Source organism: Metarhizium brunneum, chromosome 4 (genome assembly GCF_013426205.1).
Source record: "Metarhizium brunneum chromosome 4, complete sequence".
Taxonomy (NCBI): domain Eukaryota; kingdom Fungi; phylum Ascomycota; class Sordariomycetes; order Hypocreales; family Clavicipitaceae; genus Metarhizium; species Metarhizium brunneum.
The window spans coordinates 2567901-2585574 of record NC_089425.1 but is presented as its reverse complement, the minus strand read 5'-3'; the positions used below and the strand labels follow the sequence as shown (position 1 = coordinate 2585574).

Below are 17674 nucleotides of genomic sequence, written 5' to 3'. Positions count from 1 at the left end.
CTTCCCTGGGACATTCAAACAGGAGGAAGGAGCGCTTGGCTTTGCTGTTGCCCAGTTTCTAATTTCTCACGGCCACTGCCAGCCCTATCATCTTCTTGGCCCACTTTATTTCATCTCGTCCACCACGTTAACATTGGAGAGGGCTGCAACATTCAAGGCCCACCTCCCGCTGAGGAGCTGAGAACCAGGCCAGGGGGCATCAAAAGCGCCATCCATAATACCTAGGTAATATGGAGGGGCCATCGGGATAACATGCCTCAAATGCTGCCTCCAGTCTCCCAGGAACCAGGAGGTCCCATGGGTCCCCCATCGAGCGGTTGAGCCGGAGTTGATCCTTCGCGTAGCTCGCCTCGGCCTGGCCTTCAATGTTGCTTGTTCTATCACTCCTTGCTTTCGACTGATCCCGAGTCCTCGCGCAAGACGTCCCTGTTTCTGGGTTTGCGACAATCCCGTGAGTTTGATTGCAGCCCTCCCAACGAGTTTGCGCCGCTTGTCTTACTTACACCTGCACCCTCGGGTCTGCGACTAGTAATCGGCTTCTCCCCGTGTCTTGCCCTGCTATTGTTGCACTGTTCCTGCAGCTGCCTCCGACCCGCCAGACAGCCTTGCTTGCGATTGTGGCCTGGCTGTTTTGCCCGACATGGTGATACCTTTGGATTATGGAGGCTCATAACCGTATGGGCAAAGAACCCTTGCGCCAAGGAGCTCCCTCGGGCCAACATGGCGGCTGGCGATTGTCAACTGCTTCTCCGTTGAGCGATACCAATCCTGCCTACTACCATGGTTCTTCGCGGATGCATGAGCTGCGAACTCAGGACTCGTTTGTTTCTTCACAATTTGAACAAGACATATTAAACCCCCCAGGGTATGATGATGGCGGCCACAGCTATGCGCTCGGTTCTGTTTGGGCTGGCTCGTTTGGTTACGGCGGAGGATATGCACCGGTGTCTAGTATATCAGCCACTCCGCCGACGAGAATGCACTCCATCAACACCCGCCGGCCCAGCTATCGCTCTTCGACAAGGCAGACTACATCAGAGAGCATGCAGGAGGAAGGCTATGACCTGTCTCTGCTCCAATCAGCGGCGCCTATGGGCACTATTGCACGGTACGATATGATTGTACAAGAGGACGAGATGGTACCGCCAGCAGTCGACATTACATCTGCTATGGGGCCAATGACCACCCATGATGTTGAATTTATCAGAAGTCTACAGCGACAGGAAGCGAATGGAAACCTTACAGGTGGAATAGGTCAAGGCTTTCGACCAGATTCCACGCTTCGGGACATGGAGCTTTTGTCCAGCCCGACATCAATCAAGCGGAGCCTCACCAGATCATTTACGCGGCGCAAATCAACCAAACTTTTGACAAGAAACGAGACTATTCAGTTCAAGGGTCAGGATGAGGCCAACCGGCGAGGAGAGGTGATCCAAGTTGTCCTCGAGACGGCACCAACCGATCTCAGCAATTTTGAAGGATCAAACATGCTCTGGGACCCCGACAGCCGGCGAAGTACGGTCGCCAGCAAAGGACAGCAAACGCAAATATTTTATCCCCAGCCAAATTGGAAACCGTGGTCCATGCGATGGCCTTATCTCACCATGATGGTCTTACTTTCTGTCGCCCTGGCTGTCATGCAAGAGGTTCTCTTTCGAAAATACTCGACAACACCTCTGTTACAGTTCCAGAAGCCCAGCGATGTCAAGCCTGGCCTCTATTTTGCAGTGAAATTTGCGCCTACTCTCTCCGCCGTCGTTTACGGGGTGTTGTGGCAATTCATCGATTTTGAAGTTAGACGCCTGGAGGCATTTTACCAACTATCCAAGCCAGGCGGCGCGTTGGCGGCGGAGTCTATGAATGTGGACTATGTGACGAGTTTTAGTTTCTTTCGGCCCTTTCGAGCATTAACCCTGGGACACTATGCTGTTGCTCTTTCATCGATTGCAACTACCCTGGCTATTTCTCTTGTTCCAACATTTGCGTCTGCGTCGGTTGTACTTTCACCCAGCCGAGAGGAGAGAATGAACCATCCAAATGACGATAAATATCTGCATTTTTCCCCGGCATGGTCACGACTTTTGACTTCAACACTAGCTGTGTGCTCCGCGGCGGGCATTGGCCTGCTATTTTTGCTGCAGAGCAGACGTACCGGGTTACTGTCCGATGTGCAGGGCATTGCTGGTCTGGCTTCTATGGCTGTTGTGAGCCACATACTGATGGACTTCAAAGACATGGATACGGCCAAGCACAAGGATATTCACCAAAAGTTGAAGTATAATCGGTACATGTTGCGAAATTCATCGCTGGCGCCTGACAATGAGAATCCAGCGACGTCGCAAGAAAGGGAGAGATATGAAGATGTACATCTATCAGAAAATCCTCACCCGTTGATGTTGCGTTTGGCTGGGTTTATCCCATTTGCCATCGCCCTATGGGGCTTTATGGGATTCATCCCGGCTTTCCTTTTCACTGAAGCAGATGTTGTCTCGGACAAGGCGCCTTGGTTTGTGACGGCTGTAGCAGTCTGTCTCAAAATGAGCTGGAATTCTTTAGAAACCGCCGTTCGGATGATGGAGCCTTACTACATACTATCCAAGAGGCATGCGCCGTCAGTTCTGTTGACGTTGGATTACACGGCCATGCCGTTCGGCTATCTCCCCATCAAGGCGCTCCTGAATGGTCATACAGTCATGTTCCTTGTTGGCTTTGGCAGTGTCATTGCCGAGTTCTTGACCATTCTCGTGACCGGTCTGGCCACGGTTGACGGCAAGGATTTTCTACTCAACGGCGATGGCAATGTTGATGAGGGCAGAGGCAAACTAATCAACTCTGGACAAGAGACGATTCATTCATTTTACGTTTCCTTTGGCATCGCCATGTTTATCCTCTTGTACATGAGCGTCGTGTCTTGTATCGTCTTTGTACGGCGACGCCACCCTTTCTTACCGCGACAGCCCAACACAATCTCATCCGTGTTGGCATATATTCATCAAAGCAAGATGCTGTATGACTTTGTGGGAACGGAAAAGTTGAGTAATACCGAGATGGTGAGGAAGCTGGATGATGGCAAGACTTATGGTCTGGGATGGTTTCAGGGCCGGGATGGACAAATACACTGCGGGATAGATCAGGAGGAGCTGACGAGTTCGTACAAGCATGGTGTTGATTATTCACAGCGGAATCAACCGTGGAATACACAGTGGGATATGCTGTAGACGTGAGCATGGCTTCACCCCTACATGGAGGAACACATGGATGACGCATGCATTAGATGATTCGTATTTCTTGAGTAGATACAGCCATAATTATCGGCTAGCTAGCTGGTTTGCTTGATGAATCGAAAGTCTTGGCAGAGATTTTCACACGTGGGAGATTACTGCACGATTTAATACGTATTCCTCTATAAGTAGCGTCATGTGTTTTCCACTGGATAAGATGACACACTCAGATGACGACAGTGGGCGCACAAGGTGATGCACATCCCACGCACTCTAACTCAGGATGGCCGATCAAGTGTAAACGCTCCAAGCGGGCCGACAGCAATTCGAGACAGTGCAGGTAGAGGAACAGGGAATGCCATGCTTTCGGGGCTGCTGGTGAAAGGCACTTCCTTGATGGGTGCACATGTGACGGGCCACGGCACCGACGGGAGGGGCGCCTTGGTTGGTGAGACACTGGCTGTGTTTTGGGCGCGCCGCGGCCTTTGATAATGGCTGCGTTTGAAGGGACGAACTGCTTCACGTATATTTAGAACGAAAGTACTAGTAGTAGTAGTAGTATGTCAGCCAATGCTCGACGCTGCTGGGCTTGGGGGATGACTGTGCATCACGTGACGACGGCTGGTAGCGCCAGTTGTTGGTCGTCGTCTGCTTGACGAGCGCACATTTTGCATGCCAGTGTCTGCTGCAGGCGCAGATGCGACCGAGTCATAACAAAAGACTGGTGTGGCGGCACGGAGTGTGATTTGGAAGGCTGTAGTTGCTCACTCGATGATGGGCTCGATGCGGGCTTGGCTGGATACTAATTGATGACAACAAGGAGTCTGGTGCTGGTAGTAGTAGTAAGTAGTAGTAGTATTACTACTTCTCTCGGCGCCAAGGCTGGTCGAAAATTGCTTCGCCGCACACGTGCAGTGACAAGCCGTCGGGCTCCCCAGAAACAAGACGAGACGGAGCCTGTAACCTGGAAACCCTGACACGATGCAGTCGCTGGTGCTCCCTGAGCCGGAGCCGCTGGTCCCTGGGCGAGGCCAGACGGTGCCGGTTTTAGATGGTGTTGCGTGTCCCTGAAAACGGGCGCTGGCAGGGTTCGACTGCTGGCATCTTGTTCTTGTTTTGTTTTGGCTGGAGTTGCTGCCAAACGTAAACGTCGGGCAATTCGTGGCCATGTCGACGCCGGGCGGCGTGCTGTGTGGCGATGCCCAGCACCATGGTTCTGGAGTCTCGGCATTCTGGCCCGCCAAGCAGAGTGGAATGGGTGCGTATTAGTACTACGAGTACGGAGTACGAGGTGATCCATTCTTGCCAATGCAAAAGCAAATGATGTACGAGACCAAGAGCGCCCAGAGGACGGCACGACGAGCCTCGTCACGCCGTACCACGCTGCAGGATTCGTCACTGTTGCGCACTCAGCTCTCGGCTGCGTGTAGACCCTGGCCCTATTACGAGATGCGACCAGCAAAGACAAACGAATTGAGGCAACATTGAATCGGGTTTGCCGCCGTGACGACGGGCTCGTGTCCTCCAGCCCGCCCACTGGGAACAAAAGTCAGGGGTTCAAATGTTCAGCCAACTGGGCCATGGTACCTGCGTCATCTGCAAAAATAGTACGCGGCGCGACGTTCCTGCACGGCCGATGGCGCCCCGCGCGGCTGGCACGCTGCCCGGCGCCCTATCGTCCTGTTGAGTTGCTCCCGGGCAACCAGCACAGAGTTCCCGCGCGGCGCCAACATGTACATGTAGTATGCTTCCAATTCTGCACCGCTTGGCCGTCCCCCTAGCCCCCTTTGCCTTTGCCTTCATGTTTGCCTTGGCCTTTGCCTTTTGGCCTTGGCGTCAAACCCTATAAAGAAAGTACTACGACTGGTACTAGTCAAATGGAAATCAGACCGGATCACTGCTAGCCAGAGACTGCACGCTCGCCATTTGCTCAAGACGGCCACGCCCCACCCGATGTGGGGCCAGCACCCCTGCCGCCTGCCACATCTCTTCCCATCTCCCTCGAATCCCCCCCCCAGGCGCCCAGACAGCCCAGAAGGCCCTTCAGCACTGCCCGCCCGGAAACGTCAAGGTTCTGGCTACTCTGGCTCTCAAAGTCATCTCCACCGACTGACGACGAGCCACCGGAAGCCCTCCATGTCTGCACATTGCTTCCTCCACTCCATGTCCTGTTCCCGAACCCACCCTCTCTTTGTGGCTCCTTTCCCTCATCACAACCCAAGTGCCTCGTCTCCTCCTCCATCACTTGGCTCGTTTTTCATTGTCGCGACAGCCATCTCCAACTTCAACCTCGCCCATCGCCCCCTTCTTACGGTCGACTGTCGCCTTCCCTGACAATCTTGTCTGGACAGGGCCTTTGTTCCACCGCCCCATTTCATTCGCTACTCTCGGCGTCTTCGTGCAACGACGTGTTTGCTCGGATCGGTCACTCTTTATTCCCCTCGCTCCGACATCACCCATCGCCGTCTACCGTCATCGTTTTCTCTCCTCGTCACCTCATCTCTGGTAGAGGTCATTCGCTTGCAGACGATATAGTTGCGACAGGCTCTCTCGGTCGTCGACTCAACCCGATTAGCATCCCACCTATTGATCCGACCTGGCCCAGCCCACCGACCGACCTTCCGTTTGCCTCGTTAATTAACCATTTTAAACCTGGCAGCCCTCAGCACATGAGCTCTTTCTTCGACTAAACAGTGAGCCGTTTCGCGGGACGAAGACGACGACACCACTCAGAGTGGGCAGTGCCGATTGATTGATTGTATTGGCCCCAACTCCGAATTTTCCTCTCTTCAAGATCAAACGACATCACTCGACCACTGTCAAAATGCGGTCGCTTCTCAAGGCGCCGCTGCTGCTCCTGGCCTCCATGGCCACGATGCTTTCCCCGGTTGCCGGCGAGGACATGCTCGTGTCCAATTCTCTCAATAATTGCCAGGACGACTCAAGTTTTACTGCCAGTCTTTTTAATGTTGTCTACACCCCAAACAATAACTCTGCGACCGTTGAGGTTGTCGCCACGTCATCCGTCCAGGGCTACGTTCTTTTCGACCTCGCTATTTCCGCCTATGGTTACACTTTTCTGAGGAAGACCGTTGATCCTTGTGAGATGAAGCTGGGTGGTCTGTGTCCCATGGTTGCCGGAAAGATTCCCTTCGCCTTCAACTTGCCCGTCCCAGCCGATGCTGCCAAGCAGATCCCCGGCATCGCTTACAGCATTCCCGACTTGGATGCCACCGTCCGTGTCCAGATCAACTTGACCAAGACTGACAACCCTCGCAGCATTGCCTGTGTCGAGGCCGACATTTCAAACGGAAAGACGGTTGACTTATTGGGAGTCAAGTGGGCCACCGCTATTATTGCTGGTCTGGCCCTGGTTTCCTCTGCTGTTGTCAATGGTCTTGGACACTCCAACACGGCCGCTCACGTTGCAGCTAACTCGCTCTCGCTCTTCGGCTATTTTCAAGGACAGGCTATCCTTGGTCTCACCGGTGTTCACTTACCACCCATTGTTCAGTCCTGGACCCAGGATTTCCAATGGTCGATGGGTATTATCAAGGTCGGATTCATGCAAACCATTTTCACTTGGTATCAGCGGGCTACTGGAGGTACCCCGTCCACTATTTTCGATACCCTCACCACCGTCTCTGTTCAGGTTGAAAAGCGTGGCCTAGACTTTACGGGCCACAGCCTCAGTCTTTTCAGGCGTGGTGCCGCTATGATGCCCAGGCCCGTTGTCGCCGCCGCCGGCAACCTGATTAAGCGAGGCAACATCATGACCTCCTCCGGTGCTTATATCGTTTATGGAATTCAGCGTGTAGCGTTCCGCTCCAAGATCGAAACCACCAACTTGTTCATGACTGGGTTAACCTTCTTCTGCATCTTCGTCGTCTTCACCATTCTGGCTGTTGCCAGCTTCAAGGGGATTTGCGAGCTCGCGGTAAAGCAAAAGTGGATAGACAGCGATACTTTCCTCGAGTTCCGAAATGGCTGGTTCACCGTCTTGAAGGGTATTCTCTTCCGTGTGGCTCTTATCGGTTTCCCTCAGATGGCCATCCTTTGCCTTTGGGAGTTTACTCAAGTTGACTCGGCGGCCGAGGTTGTGCTTGCTGTTTTCTTCTTCTTCGGTCTGGCCGCCACGCTGGCCTGGGGCGCAACCAAGGTTATCCGTATCGCTCGCCGTTCTGTGGCTATGCACCGCAACCCTGCCTACATTTTATTCTCTGACCCTCAGGCTCTCAACAAGTGGGGATTCCTCTACATTCAATTTCGCGCCTCTGCATACTACTTTATTGTTCCAGTTTTGGTGTACACTCTTGTCAAGGCCATGTTCGTTGCCTTTGCTCAGAAGAGCGGAGTAGCCCAAGCCGTTGGTTTCGTCATTATCGAGGCTGCTGCTCTAATCGCAGCGTCAGTTCTTCGACCTTGGATGGACAAACCCACTAATTCGTTCAATATCGCCATCTGCGTCGTCAATTTCCTCAACGCCATCTTCCTGCTGATCTTCTCTAATGTATTTGGAGCCCCTCAACTGGTAGTCGGAGTCGTCGGAGTCGTTCTCTTTGTCCTAAACGCAGTTTTTGCGCTCATCTTACTCCTGATGGTTATTATCTCTACTACGGTCTCCTTGATCCGCAAGAACCCCGATGCTCGCTACCAGTACATGGCCGACGACCGAGCTTCGTTTATGAAGTCTCAAACGCACCTGACTACCACGACTGAGCTGGATGCTCTTGCCGCTACTGCCCGAGGTGACAAGGCTGGAGGATACAAGGCTCACATGGATTTGGAGGATGACAACGAGTCTTTCTCGTCCGAGGACCTTCGTCGCCGGGCTGCTGGTCAGAATCCTTCTGCTGCGGCTTCTCAGCACTCTTTCCAAGGACAGCAGGGACCTCGGTCGCCTGTCAATCCGTCCATGCCGCTTTTCCCGGCAGACCCGCGACCCGAGAGCCCCTTCCGCTCCGGGTCACCAAGCCCCTACAACCGCAGTGGATCTGCCGCGGCGCAGCGACCCAACCAGAGTTCGAGCCCGGCTCCGGGGTACCGATCACAAAACACGTCTAGGTAAGTGGACTCCTGTACAACACGGAATGGTATGTCCCGTCTAACAAGTTTCTGAATAGTCCCTGGCAGCGTGGCGCAGGCTACGAGTAAAAATCAAAAGGAAACATATCTTAAAGGAGAGGCAGGGAATACCCCAGCCATCTCCACAGTCATTCCATTATCAGCGTTTGAAAGTTTTTACAATCACAAGCAACCACCACTACTAATGGTTGATGAATATTTGCAACGGCCGTCACTTCCGTGTTGAATTCTGACGGTAGCCATTGGATAGTTGACGAATACACTCCACACAGCGAGCGCGGTATATGCATACATACCCCTGAGTCAAGAATGGAGCTCCGCACTGCATCGCATCAGCAATTATAAGGGAGGCTACGGCACGTCGGGATTTTCTGTCCCTTTACCACGTATATTTCATTTTGACTTTTTTTCTTTCTTTATTCCCCCGTTAATGTCGCTTGGGTTTTTTTATTCCTGCCTAGGGAGGCATGATGGCGTACTGATGATAATGTGGAAAAGGACTATGGTAGACTCCGTATACTATCTGTCATATGACGGTCTCGATGGTCCCTCCCGCGAGCTCTTGGTTTTATTTAATTTTTTCCTCGGTCGGCTGTTTCCTGCGAGTGTATATATCTGTATTGGGAGGGAATCGTCAGTGGTACTGGCTCTGATTTTTGTGTTTGGCCAACGGGGTTTGGTTGGCTAGGATTACTTTGGGCCGAGCATGAAGATGGGGAAACATCACGACCTAGGCTGGAGAAGTAGACTCTAGCTGTATACACCTTAGTATGAAAGAAACTATTTATTCTATTCTGTTCGGCGCACATGCAAGTGAGGGTGTGCACAAGCGGATTCAGAGACGAAAAAGGGCCTCATTTACTTACACGTTGCTACGCTCCTTGGCGCGCGGCGTGTTGCGCGTAGAAAAGGGTGCAATGTTGTGTTGAATATTATAGATATTAAGTGTCTGTGCTACTCTTATGCTCACTATAATAACCACCTTACTCATACAAAGAGACTTGTATCTCATCATCATCGCTTCTTGCTTCTCGTCCCGCTACATGAAGAAAATGGCTTGCCAGTTGGGCCAGTAGAAATTTCGGCAAGAAAAAAGAAAATTCAGACAAAGGGGAAGCAAGAAGCCATGGGGCGTACAAAACTTCATTGGCAGGCAAGATTGGTACATGTTAGAAGAAAGCTATTATGCCCATTTTCAAGTACGTGACTTCCAGGGATGACGTATACAGAGATGTATGGGTGAAAGAAGGGAAGAAAGAGAATTTTAACAGGGTTGGATGGAAAGAAAAGGGAAACAAAATCAAGTAGAGTTAACAACATGATATGAAATGGATCGGGTTGATAGTGTAGGTGGGGTAGACATCGTTTCATTGACTTGATATTCGTATCATTCCTCCGATATCAGTGACCCAAATCGTGAGGTAATGTCCCCTGAAATGATTGGTATTCGTCATCGTGTTGTTTGAGTGTTGTTCGTTTTGACTCCTCAACGCCGTTTCGTCTCATGTGACGCTCGTTGTCGCCGTGAAAAAAAATGTCCATCAACCATTATCGCAAGTTCGTAGTACAGCATTTATCATTCGCCTCCAGGTTCAAAAAGCAAACCCCTGCTCTATTAATTTGTCAACATCTCCCCCAGCGGCGGCTACAGCTTTAATGGCGGCCTCGCTCAGGCGTCTGCGTCGATCCTGGGCTTCCTTTTCACGGCGCGCCTTTGTCTTGGAACTTCCACTGGGGGCGACGCCTGTCATGAGCACACTGCCGTCATTTGGTGTAAAGTTGACGAAACCGATCCCGCTGGCTCCGTCGCTACCACCCAAAGACGTGGCGCTGTTTGAGCCACTGATATCTCGAGAGCGGCGTTTGCGAACACTACATGGGGTGCCAGGCATGCTGGCAGGGAGACGGCCGGAGCTGCTCCTTAACGATGACACAGATGCCCCAGAGCTGTGGCGAGATCGGGGGACAGCAGACTGATCCGCGGGTGTCGGCGAAGATGATGGCCCTCGCTGTTTTCGCACAGGGGAGCAAGACAAGTGTCTTGCTCCAGACGACTTGGCCTTGGGAGGGCGATGAGATCTCTCTGAACCAGGCATCTTCTGCCCTATAGCCTGAGGAATGGGGGGTGGCGGTGGAAGAAACGTCTGCGCGTTGACTGTCAAGTCATTGACCACAGTTGACTGGGAGCCTCGAGGCTGAGGCATGTGAATCATAAGCCCACCCGTGCTGGTGTCGGCAATAGCTCCGTAGTCATATGGCATCCCTGTGTGCTGGCCATGCCCCATAACATGAACGCTAGCACTCCTCTGGTGATGAGAAAAGTCGTTTGGTCCTTGACTCATCATATTCGGGGTCCACCAACCGGCCTCCTGGCTGGTGATATACTCGCCTCCGGTGCCTGTCCAATGCATCTGGTGTTGCTGCTGCTGCTGCTGTTGATGATGCTGATGCTGTTGCTGCTGTTGCTGCTGCTGATGATGGTGAGGGTGAGGGTGAGGAGGAGGAGGAGGATGCTGTTGCTGTTGATGATGATGGTGGGGATGATGGTGATGTTGCCAAGCCATATCGACTTGGAAATGACTCTGATTAGTTTCGCTCTTTACACCTGGAGATTCTACGGGGGTATCCGGAGCAACCTGCCCATAATACTGAAGATTGACACCTCCAGGCGGCAGAAGAGCGGTGTCGTTGAAGGGGTCATCACACTGCCCATGGATGAAATGGGGAGTAGCTTGTTCTTGCTGTTGAAGTGGAGGAGATACGGGTAGATTGCCCTGCGTCACAGCTCGGCCTCTTCCTCGCCTTTGCTTAGGTACCTTCAGAGGCTGTAGATGTTCTTGTGGTGGTGATACCTGCCGGGGCACAGCCGCTGCTTTCCTATTTCGTCGCAAATTTGTTGCCTTTCTTATTGTGGAAGACAAGGCTTCCACAAACTTCTTGGGCCTCCGGGCATCGGTGTTGGGAGGTTTTGGAGATGGTGTATCTGACGACGTTGTATTCTGCGGTCTCTGCGGCGAATGCAGAGAAATACTCTCAAGTCTGCTGAGGTCTGCCTCGGACATGGATCCTCTCCCAAGATAGTCAAATTGCTGCTGAGATGGATGAGCAAGTTCATCGGCACTTAACGTGAGGTCCTTGGGGTCGATTTCGTGACTGGCGGCCGAGGCAGTTGGGCCAATGCGAGAGCTGCTAGAGAGGAAGTCAAACTCATCGGCGGACGAAACGCAGGATGAGACGGCGCTTTCTAGGGTTGCGACAGTACGGTCCCCCATTAAGAGCATAGACTCTGGCACGCCGGGCATAGAAGCTGGCACCGTGTTGAAGTCATTGTCGGTCGTGGCCGTAATGGTACCATCGGCATCAAAGTCGACGAACTGGCCAAAGAAATCGTTGTGGGCGTCATCGGTACTGGCGCTGTTGATATCCTCCCAATACATGCTAGGGTCCCGATTTGTATCGACCGCCTCGGCCCGGTATGGAACAGTCCAAAAGGCCATCTCGAGGACCAAAGGGCTGGGGTTGTGGCTTTGGTGTTGGTGTTGCCAATGAGGGTATCGTTGCGGCGTGTGATGTTGTGTGTGGTGCTGAAGGGTAATGTGTCGTTTGTTGTTGTTGCTGTTGTTGTTGTTGATGATGATGATGGCCAAAGGTTCCGCATATACACATATACATATATACATATATATATGACATACGACAACCTTTGCGACTCAGAGCAAACAGAGCAATGCCATGAGGCACAAAGAGTCGTCTTGTTTTTTTAGACTGATCAAGCCTGCAGAATGGAGAGGGCTTGATAGATTAGGAAATTAGAGGAGGAGGAGGAGGAGGAGGAGGAGGGAGTTGGGAACAAGTGGAATATGGGAGTTCCCGTCGTGGCCCGAAGCTATCAATCTAAGCTGGGATGGCCCGAGGGCAAGCAAAACCTGTTGGCCATATCGCATCCCGTAGCAACAATTGGCTCAGCACAACACCCGGCAACGGGCAGCGATCAGCTAGCAACCGATCTCAGGAGCGAAGTTGTTATTTGGGGCATTCGCAGGCAGAGGCAGGCCTTGGAATGTGGGAACATAGCGCTGCGCATTCCAGTCGTTGTTCGACTCTCGCACGCAGAGGCCACGCCCAAAGCACCAACTCTTCTCGACTGCAAGTGCAAGTGCAAGTGCAAGTGCAACGAGCCAGCCATTACCGCTCAAACATGGAGGTGCCGAGCAGTGAGCATGAGCATGAGCACGACCTCGACCTCGACCTCGACCTCGTCGCAAGACCATGTTATGCCGCGAGGGTATTCTTAGAGAGCAACTCTGCCGCCATCCCCACTGCAACGGGGGCTTGCTGGGAAATTACTGGAGAGCCCACAATGCATTGATTGACGGCCAGGGCCGACTGTTGGTCCCGTTCCCTAGCCACCATGTCGTGCGATGCAAAGACCAAGACGCAGCTCGTGAGCGCCAAAAGCCCGCCCTCGTTATCCGGTCGACGTTTCCCCGGCTTCCTGCGAGCAAGAGAAACGAGAATGAAACCGCGCCCTCCATGCCCTGGCCATCGCGGGCTCTGCAAGGCCGCCTGCATGACTCAGATGGGCCCTTCATCTTCGGCTCATGTACGGAGTACATACATACATACGTACAGCCGTAGCCGTGCTGCCCATGTGAAGGAGTCAGAGTCCCAAGTCCCGAGTCCCGCGTCCCGACGCCCAAGCCCTGAAGCCCAAGGCCCCCCGCGCCTGAGAAGCCTGAGAAGCCTGAGAAGCCCGAGGCCTGGAGCCCAAGGTCCCTGTGAAGCAGCATGCTGGGTGACAGTTGACGTCGCTTGAAAATTTTCCTCCAAATTGCGCTCCTATGGTTCGGCTTCGTTTTGTGCATTGCGCATTGCATATGTACGCCATGCCTTGCTTGTGAGATGACATGGAGGATCGAGGTTGCCACCACGAACTATGTGTGGATGTATGTATGCTCAAGCTCCACCTGTCAACAGTTTGGCCGGATGCCAGAAGCCCAGGCTAAACGTTAGCCTGGAGACATTGTAATCTCAGAAGCATACATACGGGAGGAAATAGTAGCCTAGACTCCAGCACCATCAAAAAGGGAAACCAACACCTTACCCCACGTGTTTCAGCGCGACGAATGTCGATTGCCAAGTCAACGGTTGGGGGTCAGGTCAGGTAGAGTGATGCATACAACAAGTACGCACCTGGGTGAGGACAAAGGACCCTGAGGCCCTGGAGACCCTGACCAGCATGGGGAACATGGGAAGCATGGGGAGCATGGATGGGGATGGACGGACATGAGCAGGCCGTTATGGCCGATGCCATCCATGGTGTGCGGTTTGACAAGCGGTGACAAGGTGCTGAGGTGCTTCCAACTAACAGCGCAAAACGAGGGACGGGCAAGTGCCAAAGTAAGTCTAGCAACTCAGTCGCCCACCCCGTATAATATAATATTGTAACGTGATAGCCAGTCCATGTTGATACCCATGCAGGCGGGAATGAAGTCTGGCCAATATCACGGCAAAGGTGGCTCGACTCGTCGTACCCGTCTGACGTCTCCATACCGGTAAGAAAGATGCCTGCTCCCATGTGTCGAGAGTTCCTGGGCCCTGAGCGGAAGGGATATGCCTGCTAGGTTCGGCCGAAACGAAGATTTTTTTTTTCTTTTTTTTTTCTTTTTCTCCCTGTCCCCATTCCCAACCACAAGCCCCAACCCCGTCATCAGCGTGGGCGAGCGGTGTAACTTGTAGACCCGTGAACATTGATCCCTTGATGACCATTGGAGACTGATGGCGGAGATTAGCCATGACGCTCGATTGCTACTCCCTAACTGCTCAATACACGTGAGGAAAACTCCATGCGGGCTGCTTACAGAGCGCTGACGAGGTGTTTTAGAGAATTGGCAAGTCTGCTTCTTTTCTGGTCTTTGCTTGCATAAACTACACAGATGCATATTCAAGTGTAGGACGTTGTTGGTTCGCCTCGTGGCTGCAAATTGCTGCAAAACAGCCGTGCGGTACGGCGCAGTACACCACCAGGCCAGACAGAGCATAGCCTTGTTGAGCACAAACATTGAACGCATTTTTCGTTTTGGGCGGCGGCGCAGCAGCATATGTTGTTGTTGGTTCGTGGTAGTCGCCCTGAGATGAATGACACACAGTTAGCCATCACGGTTGGGCCTGGCTGCCTGGCAAGGCTCAACCTCGTGGACCGATAGGCCAAGGTAGGTACACGGGTGCACATGTACTCGGTGCATCCAGAGACGACAGGACTCTGCGCGTGCAGCAACTTACGGGGTAGGTACCCCCCTCGGTCCCTCATTGACGTCAGTTTTCTGGCTCGATGGCTTCTCGATCGGTCTGTTGGCTTTCAAGATTTGAAGTTATCGTGGCCAGGGCCAGGGTCCGGCTTCGGGTCTGGGCAAGGAGACTCGACTACGACAAGCGGTCGATGGCTCGGGATCATCTTGTTTCTATGTTGGGACCTACTTCGCGAATTCGGGAAGCACCAAGTTGATGCAAAGGCCAACTACTGCTAGCGAGGTAGATTCAACATGGCCATTTTTATCAGTTTGATTAGATTCGGGCAAGTGCGAGGGGTAGGCAGCAAAGGCTGGCACCTGCACCTGCGCACTCCTTTAATGATGCAGCTCGCAATCACCCCAAACTCGGCCACCACTTGACCGCTTGAGCATGTCATGACATACGGGTAGAAGTTAAGGAGTACAGAGTACATTAAGGTTTCGATGAAATCTAGACTGCCTCGGTTCGCCAGTTGACGGCAACAGGGATCTCCCGTCTCAACCGCCCGAGCCGCTCCAAGGACGGTGTGCCTCTTGTGCCTCGCGCATGGCCCATTCTGACGTCTGTTCTGACATCTGAACCCTGCTTTCTGTTTCCTAGTCCATTTCCTGATTCTCATTCTCGTTTCCCGATGCCCTTTCCGGTTTCGCCTTTAACATCTTCTGCCTGGTCCATCGGGCCCGTCTTGGCTCCTCTAGCTCCATTACCGGCCTCCCGATATCTCGACTCTTGTGGCTCAAGCGCCAATTCCCAATTCCACCTCCACGCCTGCTGCCCTGATCTGTTGAGACTGCCAGCTATCTTGCAGCGTACGAGGTACGGAGTGCAGCTCTCTTCCAAGTCTGTGCTAGTCTCGTCTCTATGCATGCTCGGGTGGTCCACGCCGCCTGGCTTGGGCCACTATTCGCTGGCCATTTCGGCCTTACTCGCATTGTTGCAAGAGGCTTCTTCTGATGATGATGCAGGTACAGCCGTCGGCTAGGCTCTATTCCGCCAAATTGACAGCCATTGTGGGCACTAGCCTCAAGCTGTGGTCAACTGACTCAGCACAGCGATGTTTGAAGCCAACAACTCTCGTGTGCAGCCGGGATATGACAGAGCTTGATTCGGTAGCTATGATCGGAGCCTCGTCACCGCTTTCAAAACGCGCCGATACGCCAAGAACGCCCTGTATAATACAAGCAGGCTTTACTTGCCTGCAACTAAAGAAACAACCCCCAAGAATACAACACAAAATGGAATGCGCCAAGAAAACCGATCTGCCGCAAACCCGCGTAATCGCGGAACAGGGTAAGAATTGGAAACGACACTAAATGGGTAGAATCAAGCAAATAGGGAAAGTCAGGCAAAAAGTAAACATAACTGTGGCCATCAAAGAGAGAGGCAGGAAAGGAGGGAGAAGGAAGACGGTGAAGACGACTGTCATGTCGCTTACGACAGACGATGTGGAGTGTAATAGTAATATAGGTGCTAACGTGTGATGGTAATACTAAGAAGAATAGTGAAAGCCCAAAAGAACTAGGGTATATGAGGGCATGACGCTTTCAGATGTCCATGTTGGTTCTTCTCATCCACCAGATGGCTGGGGGTGGTAATATCGTGACTATCAATTCCGCATGTCTTTATGCTTGACGATGCTTGGAGTCTAGTTTGGTTTTTCTTATGTCTTCGCCTTCGCATCCTCGGAACCTTGTGTACAACTTGGGAACAGTCCATTGCAGCCTCCGAGGACGTCCGGTATGCTAGAGCTCCACTTTTGCGTGCACGGCTGGCAAGGCTCTGAAGCAGGCCATGGCCATCATTTGTCCAAACAAGCTCGTCGGTCCCATGCCCATATCCCTCATCAAGATCCAGATCCTCAAACCCTAGCTTGTGTTTTGGGTCGACCTCGGGAAGCGGGACGTGGTGTTGTGTGGTGGTAGACTCAGGAATCATAACCATTGAGGGAAATTCAGCTGGTGTCGACGACAGTGGCTTTTCTGGTTCTAGTTGAGGCACATTTGGATCATACTCTGCAAAAGGAGTGAGTATATTGTCTGCTATTTGATTGCATGGCTGTTCTGTTTGAGCTGATATTGTTGATTCCTGCACGATATCCAGGGGGCTGTCACAGTCCGTCAAGGCATAGTCGGGTCGTCGCTGGACGTCAGATATCCCTCTATGACGCTGAAGGGGTGCCGTATTGGCAGAGTCGGGTAGTATATCAGCGTAATGGCCCCGAGACCTCAGCGAATGTCTTCTTAGTCTGTGCACAAGAGATTCAATGGGTTGAGCCCGGTTCTGGCGGCGGTAAATACGGTGCCGTTGAGAGCCTGGTAGGGCCCCAGGCTCGATGCTTCGTCTTTCAGATACTGGTGACTGTGAAGAAGACGGCGGAAGTTGGTGTATTGAAACTTCAGGGAATTCAGGGTGCAGCATTCGCGGATCCTCGAGGCGCTCGAACTCGGGTGACAGGCCGGGCCAAGAATTTTGGTCATCCATAATAGAGTCGAGGAGACATGGAATTGAAGTCGACGGTGGTACGTGACGAGGATTGTGCTCGGAACTGTTTCGAGTAGCGACAATCCTGCTCGCGCGTCAGGGCGGACCAAAGGCGGCCATTTGGGAACCCATCAAGAGAAGGCCGTCTGAGATGCAGCAGCGCTGAGAGGCTGATAAGGAATACAGACGGTTTTGGCAGCGAGAAATACGAAAGCAACAGCGATAGCGACGTTGATGGCGGCGACAGTGAAAGGCGCTGCTATTGAATTGAGGATGAAAAAAGACACGGTCGCATGCAGGTTCAATGTTGGATTCTTCAGCGAAAGCAGCTCGAGGCAGGGCAGGGAGAAGAGGCGCCATAACGATGAGCTGACATCAGGTGGGCGACCTCGCAGTACATGTAGTAATATGAAGGCGGTTGTGCAGTTATGCATCGCACAGTGAAGCCACGGGCACACTAAATAAAAACGTTGGTGGCTCCGCGTCAGACTGCCAAGCTGCCCATCCGTACGTACCAAGAAGTGCTACGGAGTACGGCCAACACTGAAAGTATCCATCCCATGTCCAATGGGCACTAGCATTTGAAGGCGCCAGCT

The 17674-nt window shown here is 52.6% G+C and overlaps 5 protein-coding genes across 5 annotated transcripts; 3 read left to right on the top strand and 2 right to left on the bottom strand.

Moving 5' to 3' along the window:
- Positions 1 to 659: 659 nt before the first annotated feature.
- G6M90_00g074500 (uncharacterized protein) lies at positions 660 to 3218 on the top strand (the record flags this gene model as incomplete). Its single annotated transcript, XM_014690130.1, has 1 exon — positions 660 to 3218. The coding sequence occupies one exon, from the start codon at positions 660 to 662 to the stop codon at positions 3216 to 3218; it is 2559 nt and encodes an 852-aa protein (XP_014545616.1).
- A 2827-nt stretch (positions 3219 to 6045) lies between these two features.
- On the top strand, positions 6046 to 8375 carry FLC2_2 (Flavin carrier protein 2; the record flags this gene model as incomplete). The annotated part of the gene is made up of 2 exons (XM_014690131.1): positions 6046 to 8285; positions 8345 to 8375. 2 exons carry the CDS (start codon positions 6046 to 6048, stop codon positions 8373 to 8375), a joined length of 2271 nt encoding a protein of 756 aa, XP_014545617.1.
- Positions 8376 to 9898: 1523 nt separating this feature from the next.
- Positions 9899 to 11803, bottom strand: WetA (Developmental regulatory protein wetA; the record flags this gene model as incomplete). The annotated part of the gene is made up of 1 exon (XM_014690132.1): positions 9899 to 11803. One exon carries the CDS (start codon positions 11801 to 11803, stop codon positions 9899 to 9901), a length of 1905 nt encoding a protein of 634 aa, XP_014545618.1.
- Positions 11804 to 12166: 363 nt separating this feature from the next.
- Positions 12167 to 12601, top strand: G6M90_00g074470 (uncharacterized protein; the record flags this gene model as incomplete). Its single annotated transcript, XM_066131003.1, has 1 exon — positions 12167 to 12601. One exon carries the CDS (start codon positions 12167 to 12169, stop codon positions 12599 to 12601), a length of 435 nt encoding a protein of 144 aa, XP_065987257.1.
- A 3514-nt stretch (positions 12602 to 16115) lies between these two features.
- G6M90_00g074460 (uncharacterized protein) lies at positions 16116 to 17078 on the bottom strand (the record flags this gene model as incomplete). Its single annotated transcript, XM_014690133.1, has 1 exon — positions 16116 to 17078. One exon carries the CDS (start codon positions 17076 to 17078, stop codon positions 16116 to 16118), a length of 963 nt encoding a protein of 320 aa, XP_014545619.1.
- Between the last annotated feature and the right edge of the window lie 596 nt (positions 17079 to 17674).